The 14,564-nt window shown below is 43.8% G+C and overlaps 1 protein-coding gene across 4 annotated transcripts in view; it reads right to left on the bottom strand.

Annotated features, from left to right (window-relative positions):
- The window catches only part of BRD4 (bromodomain containing 4), a 73,848-nt gene that overhangs the window by 17,910 nt on the left and 41,374 nt on the right, over positions 1-14,564 (bottom strand). For 3 of the 4 annotated variants that reach the window (XM_044279058.1, XM_044279059.1, XM_044279060.1), the window contains exons 3-14: positions 10,796-10,933; positions 9,210-9,345; positions 8,861-8,941; positions 8,385-8,617; positions 7,796-8,194; positions 7,155-7,283; positions 5,799-6,011; positions 4,658-4,851; positions 3,464-3,786; positions 2,138-2,248; positions 1,969-2,021; positions 563-857 (exon numbers count right to left, since the gene is read on the bottom strand). In XM_044279058.1, the coding sequence (XP_044134993.1) occupies positions 563-857; positions 1,969-2,021; positions 2,138-2,248; positions 3,464-3,786; positions 4,658-4,851; positions 5,799-6,011; positions 7,155-7,283; positions 7,796-8,194; positions 8,385-8,617; positions 8,861-8,941; positions 9,210-9,345; positions 10,796-10,933 (2,305 nt within the window). The remainder of the gene's footprint in view (positions 1-562; positions 858-1,968; positions 2,022-2,137; positions 2,249-3,463; positions 3,787-4,657; positions 4,852-5,798; positions 6,012-7,154; positions 7,284-7,795; positions 8,195-8,384; positions 8,618-8,860; positions 8,942-9,209; positions 9,346-10,795; positions 10,934-14,564) is intronic. The other variant, XM_044279061.1, reaches the window with a different exon arrangement.

The following is a 14,564-nucleotide window of genomic DNA, read 5'->3' as shown; positions in this document are numbered from 1 at the left end:
TAAATTGCTGGCCTGGCACTTGACAACAAATAAGTGGGATTTGGGTTGCAGTTTGGGCACTCTGTCTCTAAAAGGTTCACCATCACTGTCCTAGTAGTTTACGACTAAACTGACAACTAGGGGTTGTCCAATCGGTGCTGACTCAGTAGGGACACACCCATTTAGCAAAAGGAAATGGCGACTTCTGTCAATTTATTTATACATAAATATTTTGGAGGAATAACAGAGGCACGGCACAATGCAGTTCTAAAATAAAACTTACTCCAGAATTATTTAATTGAGAAAGTAGGTATTACTAAGACATGTAAGGAGGTCATAGGTCCTGTTTAAAACACACCAACACTGGGCAGTTATAGTCACCTTGGGGAACGTTCACACCTGCAGCATGCCCAATACTGCATTTATTTTTTTCGTCTGGCCAAAAGCTGGCATTTATACGAGAAAGCAGCCGGATCACCTCCAGACTCCATTTTAGTCTAAGGGGATCCAGTAGGCAGCTCTGCTGGATGCGCTGCCGTAGATGTGAACGTACCCTTAGAAGGTAAAACGAAATGCCATTTACCTGGAGGACTAACGAGGGCATGTTGGTTGAGATGAGGTGGAGATACACGTTCCGGCTGACCACCTGTTAGATGTGCTGGAAGATCAGGTGTAGGGATGTGTAGACCTGCCTGCCCATAGTGAGCGGAAACAGCTTCGAAAACACTAGCAGGATGGAGAGGATGATGAAGCGCTGGATGGGATGAGTCCAAGCTTGGAGGAGGAACATATGAAGGTGGTGGAGTAGGGGAGGGTGGCTTCATGGCATTGGAAGGTGGGGCAAGAGACTGTTGAGGAGGGTGGGACTGATGATGATTCTGTAAAAAACAGGGGTGGACCAGAATTAGTAAACACAAAATTCACTACCAAACAGCTTCTCTGCCCTCTCAAATGATAAATACAGACCGTCAAGCTGTCCCTATAAACAAAAGGTTGAACTGACAGGTTGCACATAAGGCTACTTTCACACTAGCGTTCGTCGGTCCGCTCGTGAGTTCCGTTTGAAGGGGCTCACGAGCGGACCCGAACGCAGCCGTCCAGCCCTGATGCAGTCTGAATGGAGTGGATCCGCTCAGACTGCATCAGTCTGGCGGCGTTCAGCCTCCGCTCCGCTCGCCTCCACACGGACAGGCAGACAGCTGAACGCTGCTTGCAGCGTTCGGGTGTCCGCCTGGCCGTGCGGAGGCGTGCGGATCCGTCCAGACTTACAATGTAAGTCAATGGGGACGGATCCGTTTGAAGATGCCACAATATGGCTCAATCTTCAGGCGGATCCGTCCCCCATTGACTTTACATTGAAAGTCTGGACGGATCCGTACGAGGCTATTTTCACACTTAGGCTGTTTTATGCTAAAATAATGCAGACGGATCCGTCCTGAACGGAGCCTCCGTCTGCATTATTATGATCGGATCCGTTCAGAACGGATCTGATCGAACGCTAGTGTGAAAGTAGCCTTAGTTGACGAAATTTGTGCAAATGAAAATCCATACCAAGCACCACAATGCAGGTGCATGGATTTCTACAAATCCCATTCAGGAGAATGCAACAGCATGCTGTGTGAATTCACCCTTCAAGGAGGTCAAATCACATATGTCATTAATAAAATGGCATTGACCACGTCAGAAAAATCTGAAGTAAACTGTTGCCTCGGCTAGTCCTTCCTTCTGTCTCAAAAGAACCACCATAGAGACCATTCTAAACCGCTGTCTATTGGGAGCAGTTTGAATCCAGTGCAGCCTTGCAGCGGTTATTATAAATGGAAGTTACAACGCAGGTGTGATCAGAGCCTAAGCTGATCATCAATGGTTTCCATGTTCTTAATTTAGCAGGAAATATTCCCTGAAGATCTTCAAAAGGGAAGACTAGTGACCAAAGGCACTGAAGGGCTGCAGCCCGACAGGTTTAGCCTTCTCTATAGTGAAGGTTACCTTTCTGGACTCTCTCCCTGAGTGACTCTTTTTCTTCAGTTTTGGAGCCATTTCTGTAAAGATAAAAGAAATTGTCATGTTTGTTTCATTACCACCTGAAGTTGTAGGAGTTCTGCGAGCCGCTAACTTGTTGCCCTGTACATACACACAGCGCACAGTTACTTCTAACCTGGGTCAGATTCTTCACTATCTGAAGTGCTGGACTCACTAGAGCTTTCAGATTCGGAAGATGAGAAGCCTTTCCCTTTACCGGAAACAGATGTGGGAGCCTCAATTTTATCTGTGAAAGATAACAGCGGCTTCAGGAAAACTACTCCTTTAAAAGAAATGTAAATGCAGACCAATATTAATTCAGTAGTGGAGGTTATTTAGATTGTGAGCTCCGAACAGGACAGGAATGTATGTGAGCAATGATGATCTCCGCACAGCGCTGGGGAATGAATATGTGGTCGCCATATAAATGAATACAATTCACAAACTGGTGGTGGTAAGTTAGAACCTCCCAAACCATTGCTTGTGAAAACGTATTATTATTAAGGCTACTTTCACACTGGCGTTTTGGCTTTCCATTTGTGAGATCCGTTCAGGGATCTCACTAGCGGTCCAAAACGGATCAGTTTTGCCCCAATGCATTCTGAATGTAAAAGGATCCGCTCAGTTTGCCTCCGTTCTGTCTCCATCCCACTTTGTCCGTCTGACTAAACTGAGCTAAACGGATCCGTCTTGACACAATGTAAGTCAATGAGGACGGATCAGTTTTCTATGACATAATAGAAAACGGATCCGTCCTCCACTGACTTTCAATGGTGTTAAAAATAACACAAACGGACCCAGATGCAGACGGTTGTATTATCTGAACGGATCTGCACCAAACGCGAGTGTGAAAGTAGACTAACCTCTAGGTAACAAATGGCAATGGCAGAGATCAAAAAGCAAGATCCTGAGCAAAAGCATATTTTTAAGAAACAGTAAATCCATAAAATAATTCTAAAAACTGAACCACACTTATCAGTCTGCAGGATTTTCTGCGTGCTCTTGAAACGGATTGTTTCGTAGAATCCCTGCACAGAACACAGGGGTTAATCTCCAGCTGATCTGTTCCACTTAAAGGGGTAATTCCAGGATTTTGCTATTGATGGCCTATCCTCAAGACAGGCCATCAATATCAGATCAGCTGGGAGGGGGTCTGACTACCACCAATCAGCTGTTTCAGAGTAGCTCAATTGCAGGAAGTACACAGCATCGTCCACTGTGGCTGATGTCCTGGGTCACATATGGAGGACGCCTTTACAAATTTCTCAGTTGTAATATGTGTTAAAGAAGCAATGAAGAAGCTGAGAAGAAAGCAGATATCTTTGCTAAAGCAAAATCATTTGGGATCCAAGCCAAGGAGACAAAATAAAATAGTTATGGGAAATAGGAAAGAGAGGTGTGTCTAAGAAATGTAACGATGCAAACATTTTCACAGGATGCTCGACTCCTGCTGAGCCCTCACCTTGAGGCTTTCGCTTCTTTCTCAGGCAAGAGGTGACATATCTCTCCAGCTCTCGCAGAGTGGACGGTTTAAGGGTCTCAAAGTCTATTTCAATCTCATCTGGGTTTGAGTTTTTAAGGGATGGTTCCCGGGACTGAATAATGTGTACAACACGGCCTAGCTTCTCCCCTGGAAGTTTATTAATGTCCAGGCTCAGCTGGCGCTTTTCCTCATAAGACATAGGTCGACACCTTTGCGTTTCCTCTTCTGAAGACTCGCAGGGGGCGGGTGGGGGTGCAGGACGAGGTGGGCGCGACACTGGTAGGGGAGCTTCTTTTTTTATGCTAAGATAAAAGGAATAGGCAAAACATTAGCCAAAAACACAAAGCAAGCAAAGTTTCAACTAAAAAAGTGAAAAATAAAATACAGGTGTATGCAGGGGAAAGGAGAAGAAAAGCATTACCCAGACTGTCAAACAGTTTGCAGAGATACATAACTGTAATTCACCTGATTAAAACATGTTTTTTTCTTTTGTGGATCTGAGGCTCCATTCCTGCATCATAATTCGTTTTCTTAATGTGCAGATTAGGTCTTTGGTGCAATGGGGGTGTCACCATTACTCTTCTTGCACACAAGCTTGGCTTTCTGTGGATAGCCCCTCCTTCCCTTCTGACAGGGAAAGACAGAACAGCAAGGGAGGGGCTGGCCACAGAAAGGAGGGGAACTTGGGTGCAACAAGAGCAATGGTGATGCCCTCATTGCACTAAATTGCTAATTTAAGAAAAAGTATTTTCTGCAACGGAGCCTCAGATCAATGAAAGAAAATATTTTAACCCACAGCTATGTGGATATAGGAAGGTCGCTGGTTAGAGATTCCCTTTAAGTTGGCCATATATTTTCCTTGCTGGTCGACAGCTATTCCTGCCACACATGCATGCTCTGTCAATTACAGGTCTCAGTTTATGCAATGACATGCTGTTCCCGCACACGACTGAGGAGGCCACAGATTGACAGCAGTGGTCACTTGAGTAAGAACGGCATGTCATCAGTTCCAGTCTGACAGAGAAGGTAACAGAGGCGCTTGATCGCCATCACCTACATGTGACACAAATCTAGAATACATTTCTACGGGTCAGAATTATGTCCGAAGTTAACTTTCATAGCGAATGGTCGGTCATTAATCTAGGGCAAGCTATACAAGTGTAACTAACGTACCTTGGTGTTCCCACTGGCCCTTGAACACTTTTCTTGGGTTTTTTAGCTGGAGGTTCCCGGGTTCGGTTCTTACGCGGCTCCTCAACCTCTTCCTTTCTTTTGTGCTTTTCTTTCCGCTTCTCACGCTCCTTTTTCTTTGGTTTGTTTGGCTGTGGCTGAGAGAGGGCCGCTAACTGCTCATGAACAGCTTTCAACTTGGGGGGGAAAAAATATAAAAAAGACATCTGGTAGACTGGCTGCCAGGAGTAACTGCTCCACTTTCCAGTTGCATCTCTCTCACAACTGTCTAAGGGTACTTTCACACTAGCGGTTTTCTTTTCCGGTATAGAGTTCCGTCACCGGGGCTCTATACCGGAAATGAATGGAGAGCAATCTGTTCAAGATGCATCAGGATGTCTTCAGTTCAGTCTTTTTTGACTGATCAGGACGGAGATAAAACCACAGAATGCTACGGTTCTCTCTCTGGCCCCAAAAACTGAAGACTTGCCTGAATGCCGGATCCGGAATTTTTTTCCCGTAGGAATGTATTAGTGCCGTATCCGGCATTCAAAATACCGGCATGAAAACATACAGGTGAAAAAAATGAATGCCGAAACTGGATGACACCGGAAAGAAGGATCCGGCATTTCAATGTATTTGTAAGACGGATCAGGATCCTGATAGGTCTTACAAATGTGAAATTGAATAAACGATTCCGGCACCTATTTTTCTTCCCATAAAATCTTCCTCTTTATTCAATCACATCATATGCGGGACAGTATCACAAACAAGCTGTTTACGCGTTTCGGAGACCTTCTCCTTAGTCCTAACACTAAGGAGAAGGTCTCCGAAACGCGTAAACAGCTTGTTTGTGATACTGTCCCGCATATGATGTGATTGAATAAAGAGGAAGATTTTAAGGGAAGAAAAATAGGTGCCGGAATCGTTTATTCTATTTCACTTTGTCTACGCCCAGGAACGTGCTGGCTTGACTCAGTGCACACGGGTGATAACACGCCGACCAGGTGAGCTGGATAACATTATCTATACAGTCTTACAAATGCCATCAGTTGGCATACGTTTTGCCGGATCACTCTGCCGCAAGTGTGAAAGTAGCCTTACCGGCCACGTCCCATTTACAAAGACTCATTTCTGTGCTCACCTGCTCCTGAAGCTCCGCCAACCTCTGCGCTCGCTCCTCTTCACTATCAGAGCTACTTTCACTATCAGAAGAGCTGTCACTGCTGCTGTCGCTAGAAATATGGGAAGGACCTTTGATGGAGGGTGCAGGAGGACCTGGACTTTGTGAGGGTGCAGGTGCAGGCGTTTCTTCAGGTTCATCTGGCATTTTCGCAAATCTCATTTCAAATACATCCTGTCAAGAAAAAGAAACGAAAAAACTTCAGCAAATAACAGCATGCCAAGTTTTACTGCCACTATTTCTTTCATAGTTCATGAGTCAACTGCTTAACCCTTTAAGGACATAGCAATTTTCCATCTTAAAGCCTTCCCAGAGCCATAACTTAATATTGCATGCAATGTAGTGGAAACCTGGGGGGTGGAAATAGAGAAAAACTTAACTGCACCATAGTTTTATGGGTTTAATTTTTAAGGCATTCCCTATGCAGTAAAACTGAGCTGTTCCCTTTATTCTCCGGGTCAGTAGGATTACAACAATACCACATTTGTACAGTTTTTCTTTTGTGTTTAATGCCAGGGAAGAAATCTGGGGGAAACACTTTTTTCTTTGCATTGTTATATTCTGACCCCATAACTTTTTTATATTCCGAGCTACGGAGCTGTGCGAGTACTAATTTTTGGGGGGACAAATTTATCTTGCAAATGAACTTTATTTTTATTGCTAATTTTAAACCTGGGGTAATTATATTAAATCAGATTTCTTTTTATTTATAAAAATTTTACCTTTTTTTTTATTTTTTAAGACCTCCTAAGGGACCTGAACAGGCAATCAGATTGTTTTTCCTATACACTACTGTGCTTTTATACAGTAATGAATGAGAAATTCAATATATTCCTATTGAGCACTGCCATTTGCAGGCCTCCAAAAGAATATACCTGTGATAGGTCTGGTTGCCTTGCACAGGCTCTGGCCTAACACAACCAATAAATTGCTTCCCCGATCTCAACAAGGAGAAGCCATTCTGGCCCAGAGAGCGCAGCCTCCTCAGATGACGTGGTCACAGCTGACTATGGAATCTGAAAGGTTAAACATCTGCAGGCATTAGCCGTGGGTGTCTGCTGTGTGAAACAGCAGGCACATGGCAGCTTTGGAGCCCGTTTAGCTCTGGAGACAACGCATGCTGAAAAAGGATTAAAATACAAATTCAAATTTTCTCCATTCTCTTAAAAAAAAAAAAACTGTATTTAATAACCTCCCTATTTCCTTAACACATCCTTCACTAAGGAGCTCTGTTCATGCAATGCACCATGCACACAAGACTGGTTACACATTGCTGTAGAATTAGTTTCTGCTTGCTGATTACCAAGCCTAATTTACCTGCAGTTTTCGGGCCATGGCTACCACTTCATGGTCCGGCGGGTTATACTTATAACAGTTAGAAAACATAAGCCGCACATCAGATGCAAATTCCTGGGCTTCCCGATACTCCATATTATCCATTTTCACCTGGGAACAACCGGATAAATAGTTTGCATAATCATAAATACGGCACAAAGCAGTGTGGTTACTTATCGGGTCTGTGTATTATATCTGAAATACATTGTGTTATGCCAGTAAGGCTACTTTCACATCTGGGAATTGGCCGGACACAAACCACGGTTTGCAGCAGTTTGTGTCTGGCAGATTCTCAGCATTCTTGCCGAAATACAGCTGAATCTCTGCCGGACTCCATAATATTTAATGGGGCCGGAGGGCATTCCATTTGAATCCGGCAGTGCTGGATCCGGAGAATTCCAGCAGACTGTTCTCTCCCAGAACAGCCAGTCGGAACCAATCCCACAAATGTGAAAGTAGCCTAATTTACTAGCTACATAACTAGAATGTGACTTCTCGTGTGCACCTATTGTTACACAGCCATACGTTTAGGACAGTGCAAAGATATTAGATTCTTAGGTACAAGCACAAATTACTACAAATATACACTGATGGTCGGTGTTGTACACAGGCTCTTCCCGCACCTTGATAGTACTCAGATCCATAGGATGCTTGATAATTTCGCAGTAGTCATGTAGTCCGAGAGCCTCCACATCCACTGGTTTATAAAATGGCCAGGCATAGGCAGTGTGCTTCTTGGCAAACATTTCCCGGACAAGTCCAGCACAATAGCTTAGTTGCTCAGAGACCTTGGTACTGCTATTTACTGGGATGGATGCTGGAGCTGCAGCAGTGAGTAAGACAGGTGGTGCAGGAAGCTGGGAGTCAGGCACCTCAGTCTTCTTTGCTGGCCGAGCCTGGCGACTGATCTCCCGCCGCGGTGCAGGCTTAGGTGGCTTAGAGTCACTAGGAAGTGGTGAAGATTCATGGAGCGGATCATGGGTGGTGGGAGTCGTAGTATCAGCTTTCCTTTTAACCCCTTTCTATAGCGGGAGACAAATAAACTGTCAGTGGCAGAATGAACTCGATACAAAAGACATCTACTATGTGAAACTCTAGCTGGCTAAACATACTAACCAGAGATTAATAATGAATGGCTTTACCCTGCACTGCGGTCTAGTGAACGCTGGACTAGAAATAATTCATCTTCATAATCGGCCTAAATGAACTCACCATTCTTCTCACCTTTACGGGCTGAGTTGCAGTTGGGATGATGGGTGTAAGACTCTGCACGGGCTGTGGAGCAGCAGGTATTGTTGTGGGCACCACCATGTCCTGAGTGACTGTAGGTGAAAACGTAAGGGGCGCTTGCGTGATGGTTGGGGTGCGGGCAGGTGGGGTACGGGTCTGCGGAGGGGTAGGTGCCTGGGTCACAGGAGTGGGAGGGGTTGCAGGCTTAGAGACAGCTGAGGAAAGAACAAGTGGTTAGGGAGGTGCAATAAACGTTTAAGCAAAAAGTATAATATTTTAAAGTGCTCCTAATGCCTGAGCCGTATTAATAGTCACAGTAAACAATTACCTATTGTGAACAATCAGCTAAAAATATAAACCAGGAGTTTACTAGTCAAATAATTTGCATACAAAGCACAATACAGAAGCTAAATGACTAAAACGAGGAGGGAAACTTCCTCCAGGCCAGGTCTACTTACATGTGACTGGCGTTTTAGAGATGGATTTGTCTCCCTGGTTTATTGACGGGACCCTGGTTCTCATTGGGGTGACTGCCGTATCTTGAAGGCAAGCAAGACAATTAAAGATCTGCATGTCCTCACAACTCGTATAAATATGTGTCACTCATTAGGATTACGTTAAAGATGTTAGTGATGTCAGGGCGGATTCAGATGTCAGAGCCCAGACGTGTGAATCCACCCCAAAACATCACACAGCGTTTCTGACAGATCTCAAGCTGCAGAAAACATACTTGTTGAGACCATTTAATTAAAACCAATTACAATTCATGCAAAGGTGCCACAGCCTTTAAAGCTCACACTTTCTCACCTGGTTCCCTCCGTCCACGGCCGCGCCCTTTGCTCTGGACAACTGGTAACTCAGACTCTTCCTGGGGCATTTCAGAAATCTTCTGCAAGAAGAGTTTCTCCAGGGCTTCAGCCATCAAAACTATATCATCACCAGGCTGGACGGAAAGGAGATTATTAATGGGACTTAAAAGTTATAATCACTGCAAAACCTAAACATTTTGCACCAAGCAGATGATTTCTTTTATAATTTTTCTGCACGGAGAAACAGCTGTAAGAAATAAAGGGGTCGTCTAATTTATAAGAAAACCATCCAGAGACCTCAAGCGTGATAAAATAAAATAAAACATAACACGTCCCCCTGCAATTTCCAGTCCTGCAGCACTGGTTCTCACTTCTGAGGTCAGGGACTGGCTGCAGCGGCTATAACCGCTGCAGCCTGGGGAGAGGCCTGGAGCTACAGAGCTGAACACAGCAGGCGTCTAAGTTGCGAGTTCTTTTAATATATTATCACATTTAAGGTGGTGGGGGATTAGAGCAACCTGGGGGAACATCCAGTTTCCATCCAATCTCTAAAAATGTACTGATCTCTTTGTTTGAAACAGGTCTAAGTGAGTTTATGAGACATGAAAATTAGATGGTGGGTAATTACCCGTCCTTTACCGCGCTTGCTGTGCACTCGCTAATAGCAATTAGTATGGAGATAAAAGGCTGCACTACATTTTCCACAAATTCTTGTTAAACTGTGACCCACACTGACAGCTACACGACCGGACCTCCATCAGACCCGAGCTGTAATCTTCAGCACACACCACCAACAAATGACATCCTATGCTAAAGGGTCCCAAAATTACCGCAGGACTCTAGTGGACACAGATTGATTATCATCTAGGAAGCCAGACTGATGTCCCCCTTCATGCTTTGTATCGGACACACGTAAGGCCAGATAAGAGATGAGACCCTGTAAGTTTCACGGTCAGTCTGCCCCAGTAAAATATAATTTCCAATGACCCACTGCTTCGTGCTTTTGTGATAGAACCAATGCATCTCACACATTAAACAGTAACAAAAGGTTTATAACACTTCTGATATGGTATGGTAAAACAGTTTGGATCGTTGAAGGGTCTGGATGCCGAGACCCCACTGACGGCTAAAACAAAGGGGCACAAGTGCTCACCTGAGAATGTGGTGCAAGAACCTGAGAGAAGTCTATGAATCTCTACATTGTGCTCTCCATCACAGAAGAGACGACAAAAGCCGGACATGTACTGCCCTCTGGTGAGTGTTTCTGCTGCTGGATAGGGGTCTCGGCACCAGCACCCAGACGGGACCAAATTTCCGAAAGGTCACCACTCTGGATATGTCCACGTTCTAAGAAAAGGTGCTCCAGAAATGCCATTTTTGGGGGAATCAGTACTTACTAGAACCGTGACCGTGCACATGTGCCACCGCTACTCTGAAAATATGCAAACACCTGCAAACCCCTCAGATGGATTCCATTGCTGCACTTTAGGACCCCCACAACTACATGAACCAACACAATTTCCACACAGTGAGGTGCAGCATGTCGGTCAATAAAATACCTAGCACACGCAGGCCGAGACTTACCTTGTTATAGATGTAGCAGTTTGTAAACATGGTGTTAAAATCCTGGATACATTCCTGGGCATTGATGTAATAATAGTTCTCCAGACGTCTCTTAATGGTGCCCATGTCCATTGGGGTCTTGATAATTTTGTAATAATCCTGTGAATTAAAAAAAGATAAATATATTAAAAAAACAAACAAAAAAAAAACGGAGGGTCAAGAGAATAATAAAAAAGGAAAATCTTTATGGACCCTGACCGGCGACCAGAGACAGACAAGGATTAAATAACTGTCACTTCTTGGCAGATTTCCGTAGATCGATAAAAATTAAAATGAGCAGGAGAAAGTGTTCCTTCTCTGCAATCATATGCTCGATAGTGGAGGAGACCACTGCTAATAAATGCAACGATCTCCTCCTTAGAATGGGGAGCAGTGATCGCTAATGTCACAGCTCACCACCCTACTTAATTACTGTTTGCCGGCAGCAGATCTTGATTACACGGCATGACCTGATGCCAAACGAGGATTTTTGAGATTCTGATTACCTGATGAACGAGCGTTTGCTCGTTCATCTGGTAATCGGCAGCAGTATTACACTGCCAGATCATCACTTACGAGTGTTCATACAAACGCTTGTTAGCGATAAGGCTGGGTTCACATCACGTTTTATGCCTCCGTTTGACATATGCAAAAAAAATAAAAAAAATGCAGCAGACCATGTTTTTATATTCTGCAGAGTCCGGTAAAAAATAATAAATTATATATATATTTTTAAAAAGTATACTGTATTTTTCGCCCCATAAGACGCACCTAGGTTTTTGAGGAGGAAAATAAGAAAAAAAATAAAAATTTGTGTGCTTTTGGTGGGTTTTCAACTAATGGCAACCTGCGGATGACACTGCCATGCGGGCAACCTGCGGATGACACTGCCATGCGGGCAACCTGCGGATGACACTGCCATGCGGGCAACCTGCGGATGACACTGCCATGCGGGCAACCTGCGGATGACACTGCCATGCGGGCAACCTGCGGATGACACTGCCATGCGGGCAACCTGCGGATGACACTGCCATGCGGGCAACCTGCGGATGACACTGCCATGCGGGCAACCTGCGGATGACACATATATAGCATCTTATGCTGTGTGCCATCCACAGATACCCCCCATAAAAGTGTCCCTGCAGTGTGAATGACCCCCAATACAGGGGCTGGGGGCCGGCATCTGGATTAGGAATGACAGGGGGGAGCGGTGCAGTCCCTGAATTCTAAAGCACTGGCCCCGCTCACTGTTGTATAATGTTATCTAACCTGCATTGTTAAGATATAATAACCATGTGTAATCCAGCTGTTTACTTACAGCTAAATTCTGTAGCAGAGATGAGGCAGGCGACGCGTCACTCACTACATCACGCGCCCGTGCCACCTGCTTTATTCATAACGTGGGCGGCGCAGGTGCATGACGTAGTGAGTGACGCGCCGCCTGGCCTGCCTCCTCCCCCTGCTACGGAACTTAGCTGTAAGTAATACAGCTGGATTACACATGATTATTATATTTTAACAATGCCTACAAGTTAGATAAGATGTGAGCGGGGCCGGTGCATTAGAATACAGGGACTGCACCAGTCCAAGCTGTCATTCCTAATCCAGATCCCGGCACCCAGCCCCTCCTCCCTTTCCGTTTATACAACCACCGACCGCACTCTGCGACATCGCAGTAGCCGTGTATCATAAAAAAATATAATATAATTTATTTTTTTTAATTTATAATTGAACTCTGAGGCATCCATTTAACGAATACTTTTTTTGTGTGAATTAACCCTTTCTACCCCGGGCCAGTTTTCACCTTCCTGCCCAGGCCATTTTTTTTGCAAATCCAACATGTCACTTTATGTGGTAATAACTTTGGAACAAGTTTACTTATCTAAGCCAATCAGAGGTTTTTGCTAAATTTGCAATTTTCAAAGTTTCAATTTCTCTGCATTTAAAACAGAAAGTGATACATCATAAAATATTTATTACTTAACATTCCCCATATGTCTACGTTATATTGGCATTATTTTGGAAATGTCATTTAATTTTTTTAGCAATTCTTAACCTTTTTAAGAAAACCTCCAAAACCCACTTTTTAAGGACCAGTTCAAGTCTGAGGTCACTTTGAAGGGCTTACATAGTGGAAACCCCCCATAAATGACCCCATTGTAAAAACTACACCCCTCAAGTTACTCAAAACTGATTCTACAAACTTTTTTTTAACCCTTTAGGTGTTCCACAAGAATTAAAGGAAAATAGAGATGAAATTTAAAAATGTCACTTTTTTGGGCAGAATTTCCATTTTTATCTTTAACACATCAAGGGTTAACAGCCAAACAAAACTCAACATTTTTTACCCCGATTCTAAGGTTTACAGAAACACCCCTCATGTGGTCGTAAACTGATGTAAGGGCACATGGCAGGGCGCAGAAGAAAAGAAGCGCTGTATGCTTTTTGGAAGACAGATTTTGCTGAACTGGTTTTTAGACACCATGTCCCAATTGAAGCCTCCCTGATGCACCCTTACAGTAGAAACTCCCAAAAGTGACCCCATTTTAGAAACTAGGGGATAAGGTGCTAGTTTTATTGGTACTATTTTGGGGTACATATGATTTTTAATTGCTCTATATTACGTTTTCTGTGAGGCAAGGTAACCAAAAAATAGCTGTTTTGGCACTGTTTTTATTTTTTACAACATTCATCTGACAGGTTAGATCATGTGCTATTTTTATACAGCAGGTTGTTATGGGCGTGGTGATATCAAATATGTCTACTTTTTTTGTTTGTTTCAGTTTTACATAAAAAAAGGATTTTGAAAAAAAAAATATATATATATATGTTTTGTGTCTCCATTTTCTGAACGCTTTTTTTTTTTTTTTTCCTTTTCATTTTTCTGCTGATCGTCTTGTGCAGGGGCTCATTTTTTGCAGGAGGAGTTGACGTTTTTATTGGTACTATTTTTGGGTACATTATTATTACAGTTTATGGGGCAAGGCAACCAAAAAATGTGTAATTTTGGCACAGTTTTCATTTATTTTTCCAGCGTTCACCTGAGGGGTTAGATCATGTGATATTTTTATAGAGCAGATAGTTACGGACATGGCAATACCTAATATGTATACTTTTTCTTATTTAAGTTTTACACAATAATAGCATTTTTTAAACCCCAAGTGTCTCCATAGTCCGAGAGCCATAAGTTTTATAATTTTTTACAGACTGCCTTAGGTAGGGTCTCTTTTTGCGGTATGAGGATGACGGGCATACGCCTTTTTGATCGCTTGGTGTTGCACTTTTTGTGATGAAGGTGACAAAAATGGCTTTGACAGTTTTATTTTATGGTGTTTATCGGACAGGGTGGATCATGTGATATATTTATAGAGCCGGTTGTTACGGACGCGGCGATACCTAATGTGAGTTTATTATTATAAAATCAGGGGAAAAGGGGCGTTTATTTTTTTTACTTTATTTCTGACTTCTGGGGGTCTGATCCCCTCTGCAATGCATTACAATACATCTGTATTGTAATGCATTGCCTGTTAGTGTATTACACAGAGAAATACACTAACAGGTTGCCTAGGAGACTAGCCTGAATCTCCTCGGCACCTGTAGAAGGCAGGTCCAGATGCCGTGCAAGGCATTGGGCAGCCTCTGCACGGCATCGGGCTGCCTCGTCACCCATCAGGTCCCCGCCACAGCAGCGCGGGGACCCGATGGGCTCCCTCACCCGCAGCAAACGCCTTCTATGTTGCGGTCAGCGCTG

Source organism: Bufo gargarizans, chromosome 2 (assembly GCF_014858855.1).
Source record: "Bufo gargarizans isolate SCDJY-AF-19 chromosome 2, ASM1485885v1, whole genome shotgun sequence".
NCBI classification, from domain to species: Eukaryota; Metazoa; Chordata; class Amphibia; order Anura; family Bufonidae; genus Bufo; species Bufo gargarizans.
The sequence above is the reverse complement of the archived record's forward strand: the minus strand, read 5'-3'. Positions and strand labels throughout refer to the sequence as shown.